Source organism: Sapajus apella, unplaced genomic scaffold, assembly GCF_009761245.1.
Source record: "Sapajus apella isolate SASKATOON/1434 unplaced genomic scaffold, GSC_monkey_1.0 scaffold90, whole genome shotgun sequence".
Taxonomy (NCBI): Eukaryota; Metazoa; Chordata; class Mammalia; order Primates; family Cebidae; genus Sapajus; species Sapajus apella.
In genome coordinates, this window is record NW_022437030.1 from 500,521 (window position 1) to 516,815 (window position 16,295).

The 16,295-nt window shown below is 33.8% G+C and overlaps 1 protein-coding gene across 1 annotated transcript in view; it reads right to left on the reverse strand.

Annotated features, from left to right (window-relative positions):
- Positions 1-16,295, reverse strand: part of ITFG1 (integrin alpha FG-GAP repeat containing 1) — a 295,251-nt gene that overhangs the window by 156,579 nt on the left and 122,377 nt on the right. The window contains exons 9-10 of the mRNA XM_032255603.1: positions 8,149-8,243; positions 5,687-5,859 (exon numbers count right to left, since the gene is read on the reverse strand). Of these exons, the coding sequence (XP_032111494.1) occupies positions 5,687-5,859; positions 8,149-8,243 (268 nt within the window). The remainder of the gene's footprint in view (positions 1-5,686; positions 5,860-8,148; positions 8,244-16,295) is intronic.

The following is a 16,295-nucleotide window of genomic DNA, read 5'->3' on the forward strand; positions in this document are numbered from 1 at the left end:
CACTATGACAAAAATAAAAAATTTAATATGTTAACCACCTTAGGAACTATAAAAGAGAGAAAATGTTGAATAATCCAACAAAAGGCAGAAAAGAAAAGAAAAATAAAGATTTAAATAATATAATTAACAGGAATGATAATTCAAGTAATCATTCACTGAGCTACTAAACTACCAGAAATATTTCAACAAGTTTCTAAAAGTACAGCACAAGCCACATTTATATTTACAATGCTGTAACTAAAAGAATAAACAATGGATAGACTCAAATCCAAAAATCATAAAAAGCAACTTCCCAAACATATGTATGTGATCACTTTAAAATACCTTTCTAAATAATTCTGTGTATATGAAAACTTTTAAATAAAAAAAGAACAATTAAAGCACTTATTATCAAAATACATGACCTGAAACCAAGCTCGTAATATTTAGTCTTTAAAACACTTATTAGAAAGCAAGATAAACATCTATTAGCTTAGTATGCAATGAAATAAAGTAAAAAATAGAAATAAACTTCAAGAAAGCAAAACAGTAAAAAATGTCAAAATAAACATAAAGAAAATATTCATAGAAAAATTCATCTTATTGAAAATAAAGGTGATTCTTTGAACCTCTACAGTAATAACAAAAACGTAGACATGACTGAAAACAGAAAAAGAAGCCTTCATCAAGTCTGATGAAATAAGTTAAAAAAGCAAACAACACTAAAAACATGGAGTTGTATTTAAAAAACTTAAAGAATATTTAAAAATTATAAAGAAATGCAACTTTATACTAATAAATTTAGTTTGTAGGGGTATTAATACTTTAATTAAAAATTGCTGATAAAATAAATAATATGTAATATATCTTTTACTGTATCTCCTTTGGAATTAATGGTAGAATTAATTCTGTCTACAGAGGTCTTTTACCTCAGAACTACTTAGTGGAGTTCTTTTCTTTCTTTCTTTCTTTCTTTTTTTTTTTTTCAATTTTATTATGGGATTAAGAATTTTAGCATGGGATTCATTATAGCAGACGAATACGCAATATTATTGCAGAATTTTTTTTTAATCTTTACGAATTCCAACTAATGAAATTGGAGTTGGTTACTGAGTGAAGGCTAGCCAACAGAGCAATATGAGCTCTTCTTTATCAATGAGATGGAACGAGTTTACATCCAGGCCAGCATCTCTTTCTTTCTTTCTTCTTGTAACATTTATAACTTCAACTTTGATTTTAGAGTCATAGGGTACATGTGTAGGTTTGTTACATGGGTAGACTGCATGGTACTGAGTTTTGGGGTATGGCTGATCCCATCACCCAAGTACTGAGCACAGTACCCAATAGTTTTTCAACTCTTGATAGCCTTCCTCTCTAGTAGCTCCCAGTGTCTACTGTTGGAATTTTTATGTCCATGTGTACTCACTGTTTAGCTCCCACTTATTAGTGAGAAAGTACAGTATTTGATTTTCTGTGCCTGTGTTAATTCACTTAGGAAAATGGCCACCAGCTGCATCCATGTTGCTATAAAGTACATGATTTTGTTATTTTCCATGGCTGCATGGCATTCCATAATGTATTTATACCATATTTTTTAAATCCAATCCACTACTGATGGGCACCTACATTGATTCCACATCTCTGCTATTGTGTATAGTGCTGCAGTGAACATACATTGCATGTGTCTTTTCGGTAGAACAGTTTATTTTCTTTTGGGTATATACCCAATAATGGGATTGCTGGGTCGAAAGGCAGTTCTTGGAAAAATCTCCAAACTGCTTTCCACAGTGACTCAACTAATTTATATTCCCACCAACAGTGTATAAGTGTTCCCTTTTCTCTGCAGCCTCACTGGCATCTATACTTCACAGAGAAAACGAAAAAGAAGAGTGGCTAGAAATGTTCCCACAGATGTAGGCCCTTGTACTATCAACCTCTTTGCCTTTTTAAAAAGTAGAACATCTGCAACATAATGTAACCTTTCATTGATGAGTCAGGGTCATTAATGTAAAGGTAAATTATTCTAAAAAGCTGATGATGCTGATGAAAATGCAGACTATAACTGAATTAGGGATTCCAACTTGCTAGCTATATGATATTGGGTAAGTTGTCTGATTTATCTCAGACTATTTTCATATTTGTAAAATAAAGATAATAACCAACCTATGAAAAATGATGGTAAAGTAATACAAACTAAAATCACTTTATAAACAAAAGCCATTTTCTTCCCAGCATTAACAAGCAATATATTAAATTTGGGCATTTACAGATTTGCTTGCCATTTAACAGCTTTTGAATTTTCTCATGGCTGATACTCAGACTTCTGAGTATGCTTCTTTGCTGCCAAAAGCTCTTTATTTTTAGCTGCTTCTAGACTTGGAACTCTTATAAAATCCCAACTCAGGTTTCGCTATCCAGTTTCATCCCATGACTTGCAATATATTAGTAACAATAGAACTCTTCCTAAATATGTCAACATTTTGACTGTATCATACAAAGGTGATAAGAATAGTCAGAATGTAGACTAGGAGTCACACTCTTAAACACAGCCACAAGGTTAAAGTCTCAAAAGAAGGAAGAAATATTCACTATGTGCTTGACATAATGATATATTATTAGCACAAATTCTATAGTACCAGTGTTAAACAAATATTTATTTATTACTAGGAAATCACAATCAGTCTTTGAATTTTAGAAAATGACCTAACAAGGTCTAGAACATTAATTTCAATATGATTTGTCAAATTTTTCTACAGAAATGTAACATTAACTCTAATATTCAGATTTAATTTACCTATGACAGTAGGGGAGCACTTATGGAAAATTCTTTCTAATAAATGCATACATAAAATTTCTAATATCCTACATATTTTGGCAAAATTTACTTAAATTCAAATCTTTTGTTAGTTTTTCTCGTAACTCGTTAATTAAAAAATAATAGTGATTAGAAATTCATAAGAATCACAGTTTAATTAGATAAATGGCACCTAGATTTTCTTTATTACAATTTATCCTTCAGTTCCCTTTACAGAAAGTTTTTGTGTTGGGCACGGAGGCTCATGCCTGTAATCCTAGCACTCTGGGAGGCCGAGGCGGGCGGATGACCTGAGGTCAGGAGTTTGAGACCAGTCTGACCAACATGGAGAGACCCTGTCTCTACTAAAAGTACAAAATTAGCCGGCCGTGGCAGTGCATGCCTATAATCTCAGCTGCTAGGGAGGTTGAGGCAGGAGAATCACTTGAACCTGGGAGATGGAGGTTGCAGAGATCCCACCATGGAACTCCAGCCTGGGCAATAAGAGTAAAACTCCGTCTCAAAAAAAAAAAGAGTTTTTTAGTTCCCAACTAAAGGTTTAAAGAATAAAACATCTTTTCCATTTTACTTTAAAAATGAAATTTACAAAACAGTTTCTAAAAATAGAATCATATTTTATTATTGATTTAAGAATATACTATTGGAAAAATGTCACTTTGCCTTTCTTCTCTCATAAAAAATAGAACAGAACATGACAGAAAAACAGCAATTGACTAACAATGGGATGGCCACAGAAATAAAGCCTAGGGTTTATTTTAGTTTTTGGTGACAAAGAGGTAACAGTTGATCTCTGATCATGTTGTGTAGAGTCACTCACTTCCTCTACAAAATGACATTAGTAGATCTCTTTTTTATTTAACAGAATTTAAAAGATTAATTTATGACAAATTAGGCCTTTAGTTTAAAATGGAAAACAAATAGAAACCAAAACAACCCTTTTCTCAAGCCAAAAGTCACAAAACAAGTTAACAAGCTATGGCTAATCCTTACCTGATTTTCAAAATCTGCAGGAAAAAGGAGAGAGAATTCTCCAGGTGGCAACCCTTCAAATAAGAAACTCCAGCACTAATTCTCAGTAACATCATAGTCTTGAAATCAGTAAAAAACTATAACCTACTTTTTCAATAAAAGAGGATTCATGTAGGAAGAACAATGTCCCATGCCCTTCTATGTCTTTCCACATATTCTATGTGTCAAAGAATACCTTATGCTGGATTCTCCCAGACATACAACTCCTTTTAAAGCTAGGGCTACTTCTCATCTGTGATGGAATGAACACTGAGATGAACCGAAATCTATCCTTCCATTCTCATCTATCCCAAAAGAACAGAAAAGAAACACTAAGTTTTAAACAACTGCTTTCATAATGGTATCAAGACTTTTATTAAAAAGTACAACTACCTTTAGTACTTATTTTTCCTGCAGAGATAAAGTGTTCACTGCTGAGTTAGCTAGCAGCTGATACCATCTGTACTGCTGAATGGCAAAAAAACTGTTAACAAAACAGTGTTGATAAATAACTTTCATAGTAAAATAGAAATTATTTAGATATTCTAAGGATGAGTCATCACAGGATTTAATGAATTTAAAATGTAATTTCATATTCTTCTGAATGGAGCCAATGTCCAATAAAATAATTTTACATTTCCTTGTTCTTATATGACACTATGCTTTTAAAAGGAATAACACTCACGTTCCATTTAGAAGTTTGTTTTGGTTATATCAGATTTGTTTCACACACATACGTTATAAGCATATATTAAACGCTGCATAACAGAGCATGATGATCGTGTCCTTGGAAAACTCTACAAACATGACGAAGGGCCATTATAATTTCAAATCAACGTGCTTAGGAATATTAAGTACAGACCTTCCATACTTTCTATAAATAGTTTACGGACACGCACTAGTGATACATTTTCTCTAAATATCAGATTTCTAGACAACATTGTTTAGTGCTAAAAGCAATAATAGGTCTGACTTCTTCTGGGGAATTTGTTTTGTATCATGAGCCTGGTTTTTAATATGGAGCTGAATCATTAATTAATGCTCAGAAACATAATGTAAAAGGGAATAAAGCATAAGGGCCAAGGAATATAATTAATTGTGAGATAAATAAAACAATAAGGTATTCGAATTTGGGAATAGTCATATTTATGGCATCTGCCAAGATTCAAGCTAATTATGAGTTTATATTGGTTTATCCACTGTAACTTCTATTTCAAAAATTAAAGTAATTGCAGTATTAAAAATCACTGCTAAAGCAATAATGTACACACAGTTTACACATACAAATAGTATCAATAGTCATGGTGGAATTTCCAATGTCATTACAAAACAAGCAACAATAATGTAACAGCATTTACTAAAAGTAAAATCAGTAAGCCATGAGTATCTTCCTAAGTGGTTCATTTACTTTTACCTTATTTAAGCTTTACCATAACTCCATGACAAAGGTACAATTATTACACTTATTTTATAAATGAAGTTTGACTAATATGACTAAGGTCACACAGATGGTAAGTGGTCGCATTGAGATCAAAGCCTAGGGCCAGCTTTTAAACACCAGCGCCTTCCGTCTCCAAATGTAATTGGGTCATCTGCCTATAAAAACTTTTGACCTTTAAAAGAGATTAAGTTTTATTGTGTGAAAAATAACTTTTTACTGGATGTTCATTATTGTTTTACAGATAATGAATCTGTGAAAAAGAACAGGTATTCTAAGCAGTTGGGAGAAGTGCAGGGACCACATTAAAAAATGGGGACTGAGCTCATGTTCCTTATTTAAGAGACTATAACATATTTAGGTACTATCCAGTCGCAAAACACCATGGTTTGCAAATATTTCTGACATAGTTTACAAATATTTCTCACTTGATTTAATTTCCTTACCTTCCAGATGTGTTCTTTAGTATGACCAGAGCGTCTGGATAGCCGTCCATATTGTAGTCTCCAATATGAAGGGTGATTGGAATTGGTATTTCAGTTGGTTGCTGTTCATGTACAAATGGCACAAAGCCCCAGAGTGTGCCCTTATTGCTGAAATCTTGTAGTACTGGAATCCACTATGGATTAAGAGAAAAAGGTCAGACTTTATAGTTATTTTATAAAATAATTTACAATTTGCAAAACAAACGATCCATTAAGTTTTCAATATAAGCATCATTTTACTTCTTTATCTCTACAATATGGTAGGGTATAATTTACTCTGATGAATAGGTGACAGTAAAAAAGTAGTCTCCGTTAGAATTTATCACTATTTATCACTAGTTAATTTTGCCTGAACTGGCACAGAAAGCCTTAGAAAGTTTTTTACAATATCACATGAATCTTAGGATTGAACTGATATTAATACACATCTAGTCAGATTACATAATTTAAAACTGTATCACGTAGAAACAAAACCTCAAGTGAATATTAAAAAAAAAAATGAGCAAACTGTAATATCATCTAATACTGATGTCCTTTCAGGAGAACCAACTTAGGAGGAAAGTTAGAACATGACAGAGACCCCGTTGTTCCTTCGGCTGCTGTGCGTCTTACACATGCAGACTTCAGTCATTACCTTCCAGCAGAGCAGCTCCTGAGGCTTTCCAAACAACACCAGGCCTGACAGGCTTCCTCAGTAACTGACAGGCACTTCTCAGCTAAGAAGAATGAGCTCTGTCACTAAAATGGCTGGAAGCTACATTTTTAGTAAATTCCTTTATTTCTATATTAATGACCATGAAGAGAACAGAAAGAATAGGCTGATTTCAAAATGAGCTTTGGAAATCCCTTTCTCTTCAGATAACATAAATCTAAACTTTTTAATAACTAGAAATCTGAAGAGTAGAAACCATGCCATTAAAGTTACAGATGCGCCCACAATTTGCTGAGTATGAATGCTGGCATGGAACCTGAAGATGGTCGAGCAGAAGCAGGCACAGCTGACTTGAGCTGGCAGGAGGCCAAACATGCCTAGAGATTCCTTTCCTTTCCTTCTAAGCAGGTGACTCATTTATATGGCTGCAAGTCAAATTATATTAAAGATGGTTTCTTGAAAAGAGGTTAATAAACAGGATATCTGCAATAATTTATATCTTTTCCAAAAAAAGTATACTTTACCAGGAAAAAAGAAAACTTGATGAAGACATATTTATAGAAATGAGTTTTTTTTTAAAAAATTGGTATGCTTCTTCAATAATTTTTCAATTTTTCTTTGAACAAAACTATCATTTTATGTATCATCAAAATGTTTTAATGGTTTCACTTGATTAAAAAAAATTGGTGGGTTTTATCTTAGTAGATGAGAAATTTCACAAAATGCCACGTTATCACAAATTTCTGAAGAGGTTGACAGAGGATAAACCACATTGAATAAAGTATTCCTGTTAAGGTAAATGTATTAAGGCCTAAAGAGTAAAACGGTTTTTCACTTAATATGACACCGATAATAGTCACCAAAGAACTGCGACATTTATCTTCGGAGAGAGAGATGACTGTATAATTTGAAAATATTCTTACAGTAGTCTGTTGATGGGCAATAATTCATAGGTTTACTAATACCTGTGAACCAATGATCAAGTGTTACTTGACCTAAAGTTTTAAGTGATTCAAAACTTTAAAAAAAGTTCAAGATAAAACGTATAATAGTTAAATGCTTTCATTTATTTCATGTTTAAGGCTAGTCAAGTGAAGCAGTAGGGGTGGAGAAGAAACAAGGAAATCTGTAACTGGCTGTGATTACTTAACACCACTGTACTCAGACTGGCCAGTTAAATGCTTTCAGAATGAAGATTTGTTTTCACACAAAATGTGATGCTTCCTTTCCATAAGGGTTATAAAAGTCAACATGTTATTCTATCGTTCATTACCCTCCAAAGAAAATAAAACATTAATTCTAATGTGATTGTTATAATCTATCATTCCCATACTAATCCTCCTCTGTGACTATCAGATTCTAAATTGCTTACCTATAAGCTACAGGTAAAAGTCAGCATGAGATAATAAAATAGGTTTAGATAACACAAATAAAAACAAGATCAGCTTCGAAAGTAGATAAAATGTTCATTTATGTAACCTTTTATTATAGTGTGTTTTGCCATATTTCTGGCATATAAAAAACTAAAAGATCATTTAATTATAGTATACAGAAGGGGTTTTCTTCACGAGAAATAATTATAACAATACTTTTCTCCTCAACAAATTAAAAAATAATATATTTAAATGCATTTCATTGAGTTAAAATGAAGAAGTCAATAACTTAATTTTGGGGTTCCCTCCGTTTGACTGTACAGATATCTTTTCCAACTTTTGAAGATTTTTTTCAAGCACATAAAAAAATGTTTACATTAAAAAACAAGTTGATATACCTGCTTTGTCCCAGATCTCACTAAGTAGATGGTACTTTTGTGGCAATTTTTATCTTCACAGCCTGGGAGTAAATGATCCATGTGTCCATCTCCATCTGCCAAAAGAAACTTCAAGAGTCCATTAATAGTCACAAAATAAAGTGTTCTTGTATGGCATAGTAAATTTATTATCTGTTGAAAGTCTACATCAATCTGGATAAAACAGAAGAATTTGACACATGGCTTCAAAATGAATATGATTCTATTTAAAAAATTACTCTGGCCCTTGCAACGTTATTATATGAACTGTGTCTTGTTCTAAATTGCACACTTTTGTGTGATTAAATATTTACAAAGGAGGGAGGAGGGCAAAGGCTGAAAACTACAGGGTCCTATGCTCAGTACTTGTGTGGTGAGTCATACCACAACCATCAGCATCATGTGATGTACCCATGTAACAAACCTGCACACAGACTCCTTGAATTTAAAATAAAGTTGAAATTATAAAAAGGAAAATGGGCTGGGTGCGGTGGCTCACGCCTGTAATCCCAGCACTTTGGGAGGCCGAGGTGGGTGGATCATGAGGTCAAGAGATCGAGATCATCCTGGCCAACATGGTGCAACCCTGTCTCTACTAAAAACACAAAATTAGCTGGGCGTGGTGGCGTGTGCCTGCAGTCCCAGCTGCTCGGGAGGCTGAGGCAGGAGAACTCCTTGAACCCTGGAGGCGGAGGTTGCAGTGAGTCGAGATAGCGCCACTGCACTCTAGCCTGGTGTCCGGCAACAGAGTGAGACTCTGTCTCAAAAAAAAAAAAAAAGGAAAATGTAGGTCGGGAGCCATGACTGATGCCTGGCACAGTAGAAGGCCGAAGTGGGCAGATCACCTGAGGTCGGGAGTTCAACACCAGCCTGACCAAATGGAGAAACCCCGTCACTACTAAAAACACATAAAATTAGCCTGGCGTGGTGGTGCATGCCTGTAATCCCAGCTACTCGGGAGGCTGAGGCAGGAGAATTGCTTGAACTTGGGAAAGGGGTCTGTGGTGAGCCGAGATCACCCCATTGTACTCCAGCTGGGAAAACAAGAATGAAACTCCGTCTCATAAAAGAAAAAAAAAAAAAAAAAAGTAAAATATATAGGCCAGGTGCAATGGCTCATGCCTGTAATCCCAGCACTTTGGGAGGCTAGTGGGTGGGGAGATCACCTGAGGTCAGGAGACTGAGACCAGCCTGGCCAACCTGGTGAAACCCTGTCTCTACTAAAAAAGTACAAAAATTAGCCTGGCGTGGTGGCATGTGCCTGTAATCCCAGCTACTCGGGGGCAGCCTGGGTGACACTGTTGCAAAAAAAAAAAAAAAAAAGAAAATGTATAGTATTGGCAAGAGACCCCATTTCAGATTGTAATGTTATAACATCAATTTTTAAAAATGTAGCTTTGACTTATTTACTTAATTATGACTGCTGTCATAGGAAAGAAAAATAAGCATATCAACAGTAGTCCATTATTATACAGAGTATTTTAAATGTGAGACTCTCATCTTTATACATACGTAAGAGCCTTTATTCAGCATAAACTTCAGTCCAAGAGTTATAAAGCTCTCAACACTCTGGATTCATAAAAGCACCAATAAATTTTTATCAATGAAAAAGCAAATGAAGGGAATACAGATATCCTTTCCAAGTAACTGTTTTTTTCAAAGTTGTACAGTATTCTGCTAAGGCCTATAGAGGTAAGGTTACGGAGGAAGTCAGTAAGTTACTGAGGTTACTGAGGAGTCAGCTCCTCTAGCGCTCTCTCCCATCTCATGTCCCTGCTACCTGATGGGGTTTACAGACTTTGATGTCTCAGAGTTAAGTCTCTTTAGGTGGACATTCACAATGCACAGTCACTTAGCTTTTTAATTTGGGGACTGATTTTATATTGCTTTAATCACTGATTTATTTGCTTGTTTATTATATTATTTAACTTGCACCTGAGGTAGTGTCTATACTTGGAAGAAAATAAAAGCATTATTAATAGAAAAATACGCTGCACGCATCATGTACTGAGATCTATGTAACTATCAAAAGCCTATCAAGTCTCCAATAACTTATTCAAAAGGGAAAAAAAAGAATTTTAGGCTGAGTGGGATTAAAATGTAGCCAATGGAAACTAATTTCAGCATGGAAAAGTAAAAACGAACAACAAAGTAAAAAACTAATTTATTTCATTTAATTTCATTTGATTACCTATGATCCTCATTATTAATACCATTTATGACGATAAACCCTGCCTTAGAGGAGTGCAACATTAAATAAAATAGTTGAATTAATAATACAACATGTAGAGAACATCTGTAATTTGGCAATATATAGATTTAGACTACTGAGAATTAAATAGGTTGAGAGAGAAAGATGCAATTCCAGGCAGGAATACTTGGAAAGGTGAACGTTGTCCAAGGAGATAAACATAAATCATGGCTAAAAAATATAAATGTAACAGAGCTAGCCCAATAAGAAAAAACTAATACAAAAATGTGATTTACAAACTGGCTCAAGTGATAACATAGATTTCATTAAAACCAAATCACTCTACCATAAATTAATGGGAGAACAATTTGAAGAGCATTACCATGGCTTTTCCCTTCATTTTTACCCCAATGACAAAATGCTCACATTAGAATCTTATTTGTACTTTACTTTTCCCCTAGTTTCTTTCTTCCAAGTATTTGCATATATCTCCTGAATCTTTTGACTATGAATTGGCTGATATTTTTTCAAGTGCTCTAATAACTAGTAAACATATTATTTATGTAACTCGTGATAACAGCATAATCATGCATTTTAGTATAAATTATCAGTAATATTTTGAAGATATGGTCACAGAAAACTAAACTCAATCACAAAATGTGTTTCTTGTGCTATATATATAATTCTAAACGCTATATATATAATTATTATTATTTTGAGACAGAGTCTTGCTCTGTTGCTCAGGCTGGAGGGCAGAGGAGAAATCTCAGCTTATTGCAACCTCCCCCTCCTGGGTTCAAGCAATTCTCGTGCCTTAGCCTCCTGAGTAGCTGGATTACAGGCATGCGCCATGACGCCTGGCTAATTTTTGTATTTTCAGTAGAGTCCAGGTTTCATCACGTTGGCCAGGCTGGTCTCAAACTCCTGGCCTCAAGAAATTTGCCTGCCTCAGCCTACTAAAGTGCTGGGATTATAGACATGAGCCACTGCCCCTGGCCTTATTTTTTAAAAAAATATTTAGGTGAAATGACAGAAATGCTTTTTGAGAGTACAACTTCAAGAGTACAATTTCAAAGGAAATTTGCTGTCTTAAAGGAAACTTTTAAATTTACATATTTTAGCTTTCTGTACTTTTTTAAAAGCTTTTTCATTTGACAGTAATTTATACTTAAAGTTGCAATAACAGAAATAGTACAAGAAACATCTGTTAAGCCTTTAACCAGCTCTGCCTATGATTAACATTTTAACCCTTTTACAAAATCATTTGTGTTGTTTTCCTCTTTGAAATAATTTTTTTTCTGAACCATGCATATAAGTACATATATTAAGGCCCTTTGCCCCTAAATGTATTAGTGTGCATTTCCTAGGTGTAGGGATATTCTCTTCAGTTGATCTTAGCCAAAAGGCCAAGAAGCAATGGGAATATTCTCTTACATAACTACAATACTGTTAACAATTCACAATTTATACACAAACAATGCATTTATCTAAAGTGCTATCTATATTTCAGTTCTGTCCACTGACCGGTTGTCCCACATAGCATTTTGGTCCCTATAGGACAGGATACAGTTTAGGACTAGAAATTGCATAAAGCTGTTACTTAATAGCTCCTTTCATTTGGAATGTTTCCATAGCCTTTCTTTGTCTTTTATAATCTGCATATCTTTTTAATCTCACACTATAGGAATAGTTTATGTTTTAATATGTTACTATGCCTGAAGAAAGTACTTTTAACATGGGAAAAATTAGAGACACAAGGCTAGGAGCTAGGATTACTTTAAGCAAATTCTCAGAGAAATAACATCTCTTTGTGAGTAGATTACAAAGAAGGGCACGCTGATGGAGGTGCTGGCCTGTGAACTTGGCACAATACTTAAAGAAGTCCCAGGAATTTATAACTTTGGATTATCTTTTCTTTGGGACATCGGTAAATAAGTATCTCAAGTCTTCTTGAAGGCCAAAATTCTTTCTCAAAAACTCAACAGAAACTGCAACAGAAGGAATAGCATTTTGATTTACTTATATTTACAAAAACCAGTGTAAAAAAATCAACCTTTTTGCAGGACTGATCATCCTAAACTAACAAACATATGCTAACTTCCCTTTGATGGTAACTTTAGCAAAATTACAAATGACATCCTTCTCTAAAACATATAAATACTTTATTGAAATAGATTTAATCATTTAAAACTGATTTATATAAATTTTTAATTTTAAAAGCAAAACTAAAATGTTATTGTTCTTATACAAATGGATTACAATAAATTTTTGTATTTTTGTTTTTAACTAAGCAGAGAACAAAAAAAGATACACATAAAAAAGGTTCATATATATCACTTATTCTCTTATACAGTTTTAATATTTTCAGTCTAATGAAGTTAATTGACCTGTGGAATTGTTTAAGCTAATTAGAACTCATTGTTCTGGCCCCAGATTACTTTTCCAGCTCTGTTAACCACAGTTTCTCTAATGCAGTGGTTCTGCAGCCTCTGAATCACCTGACAACTTGTTAGAACTGAGAATTCTTAGGCTCCTGCCCAGACCTAATGAATCAGAATCTCAGGAGGTGGGGCCCAGAACCCTGTATGTTCATAAGTCCTCCAGCTGATTGGATTGGGACACTTGCTCTCAGGAATCTACACTGGTCTCCCATTGTTGCCAGGGGATGCAATGGGTATCCCTACTTTTAATATCTTGATCATGTTTCTTCATTTAGAATAAACTTATTTTCTTGTTAATCAAATTCTATTACCTTTAGGACTGTCTGTATCCCTCCCTTATGAACATCACTCCAGCCTCTTGGGAGTCCAGGACATCTTCTACATAATCTTGTGTCTTTTAGGCATGACAATTCACTACGGTAATCAAACACATACCACTACATAAAGCGACTGTTTCCTGTGAATGTATTTCCACTTGATAACAGTATGTGGAGATTTTAACGTAATGAAAAGAAGATAAAATCAGGAATAGTCAGATTTGCATTTTTAGCCTGGCTTAGCTGCTAATAATGAGTAATCAGGTATGCAATGTTAAGAAACTAAGAAAAAAGTCTTAGTTTTACTCCATCCCGTGTTCCCCTCCAGTGGCAACCACAATAGCAGTTTCTTGTCTATCCTTCCTAGAGAGTCTATGCAAATACATATAGTACACATAATTTTACACAAACAGTAGTGTGCTCTACATACTTTTTGGCATCTTGAATTTCTGACAATAATCTTTGAGATGGTTTCATAATGGTAAATATGTATCTGTGTCATATACATAATAGAGTATTACATTGTATGATGGTATCTCAGTAACTGGTTCTCTATTGATATGCAAATGCTGGGTTGTTTCCTATCTTTTGGTAATCCAAACAATCCAACTTTAAATAATTTTGTATAATTCCATCTTTTTGAGATTATATCTATAGTACGAATTCCTAGAGTGAAAATTACTGTTTCAATTGTTACATTAAAATTTATATTTTATGCTCCATAGAGGAATAGTTCTCAAACTTTTAAATACTCCTAAAAACTGAAGACCCTAAAGAGCTTAGTTTATGTGACTTACATCTATGCCTTACTGTATTAAAAATGAAGACAGAAATAGTTCAATATTTACTAAGTTAAAATAACCTTAAATATATTACATGTAAGCACAGACAGCAATTTCATGAAAAAGAACCATTTACAAAACAAAAAATTTTCGAAAAAAGAGTAAAATTGCCTGGTTTTAAAATAAAATTACATTTTAATACTGATTTTGCATGCAATCTGCTGTAATAAGTTGTTTTTGTTGACAAATATGAAAAGATGAAGTTGGTGGAAATATTAAAACAGCCTTTTCAGATAACCTTGGGTATTCTCCCATCTATCACCAAACTCAATAAGTAGAATTTTTTTAACGGTTATTTGGAATGAGGAGCCTAAAGACATATCAATGAATTTTCCCTACTCTGTTAATTAAAAACATTGGTCTATCTTGCACTTTGAATGAATGCTTCATATCCATCTATGCATTCATGTAAAATGTATGACTCTCTAAAATCACACATTGATCATTTGAAAAATATTGGTTAATTGAGTTATGTGGCCCTTCTAAATTTTGATACACTTCATTATAGCATATCGAAAATTCACATTTGTTGATATCACTACAATCTCATCACAAAAGTCTTTAGATGTTGGAAAGCTGTCGGTTTATTGCAGAGAGAAGTTTTCCAAAATTCAAATTTTTGCTTGAAAGCTCAAATTTTATCACTGGCACTGAATCCTGTCAGTTGTTTTCTTGATGTGACAAGCTTACTTCGTTCATTTTAGAGAAAACGTCCATCAACCACCCAAGCTGGAATAACAGTAGTTTGTCTGTCAGTTGTTCCTTCAAGTAAGAAATGGTACTTTAAGAAGTAGCTAGTTTAGCTTGCAACTTAATCACACCACTGCTTTTCGTCAACACAACCATCATACTCAGTATGCAGATGTGTTTTATGCATAGTTATTTTCCAACATAGACTATTATAAAGATGTATACTCAATGGTTGAGACTTATTAAAATTATTTTTTTTTGCAGATTCATCAAAACAATTACTAAGTGAAACTGACCAAGTTCCTTGTGTCCTTCCTCCTCCTCCTTCATTTTAAAATTGTGAATGTATGGTGATAAAGACCACAATGAATACTAGCGAAGTTTGGAGCTACTACTTAAATTTGTGCTACACTGGAAGCAGCTTTATCCACCATTGCTTTGTCACTGTAAATGTCAACATGCAAAAAGGCAAATAGTATCTTATTAGTGTAAAAATAATTTACACCTTGTGTAATCCTTGAAAGAGTTGCAGGGAGCTGCCCCTGCAGAGGCCCATATTTTGGATCACACACTGAGAATCACTACCAGAGAGGTTGCACCAATACCTCAATTATCAAATGTTTGAATTTTTTGCCAGTCTGATAAGTGAAAATGGTATCTCACTGTGGTTTTAATTTTTGTTTTCTAGTGAATAATATTCTTGGTCTTTTACTTGTCAGTTTGTAGCAGGCTTTCAAAATTAAGAAAATTATCCTTTAATCTGTGATTTACTTATGTTCTGCTTTATGGTTTCCATGTTTTGCTTATAATTTACAAAGGCATTTCCAGTACACATGTAACTCTGTTTCCCCCACCCACACCCTGTTTTGTTCTAGTACTTTTGGGCATTAGTTTTACTTTTAAGTCTCAGATTAACCTGAAATTTATTTTGATATACAATGTGAGCCGTACAGCACTTTTTTCAGATGGCTATCCAGTTAGTTGTTCCACACCAACTATTGAATGATATATACTTTTCAGAAAAAAAACCTAAATCTCTTTTGCTTTTTTTATCTGTAAAATGATTAAAAGGGACATTACTCAGCTACCATATGTGATCACTGTAAGGATTAAATATGGATGAAACAATGTAGAAAAAAAAATTAAAGCAGTAAACAAACATAAAGAAGTCCATTATCCCTATATCACCCCTATCACTGTGGTATTCTGTGTATTTAATACAGTGGTATGCTGTGCCTAGGACACAGGCAAAATAGTAAAGAAGTGCTTTAACTCCTGGAAGGACACAAGTGCTTTTTCTTCATGGTTCTCACTTTAAGGACCCACTGCAAAGTTTTCAGTGGAAATACTGAAACACTTGGTCATGAAAAATGAAACTAACAATTTAGAATTTGACAAATGTTGCTCCATAGATGAAGAAAAAAATTGTAAGAGGAATGGCTAAATATTTCTATCTACAATCTGGAACTCTGAGTTCAAAAACAAAAATAAATCAGTGATTTCTGATTACAGAGTAGAACATGGCATGACAGCTCACACAGGGAGTAAGTCAAAATGTCTCCTTCCACCATCTGGAAAATCTACTCATGGATGACTGTAGCACAGAAGAGCTATAAATACTACAAATCACATGACTAATTAATGGTAG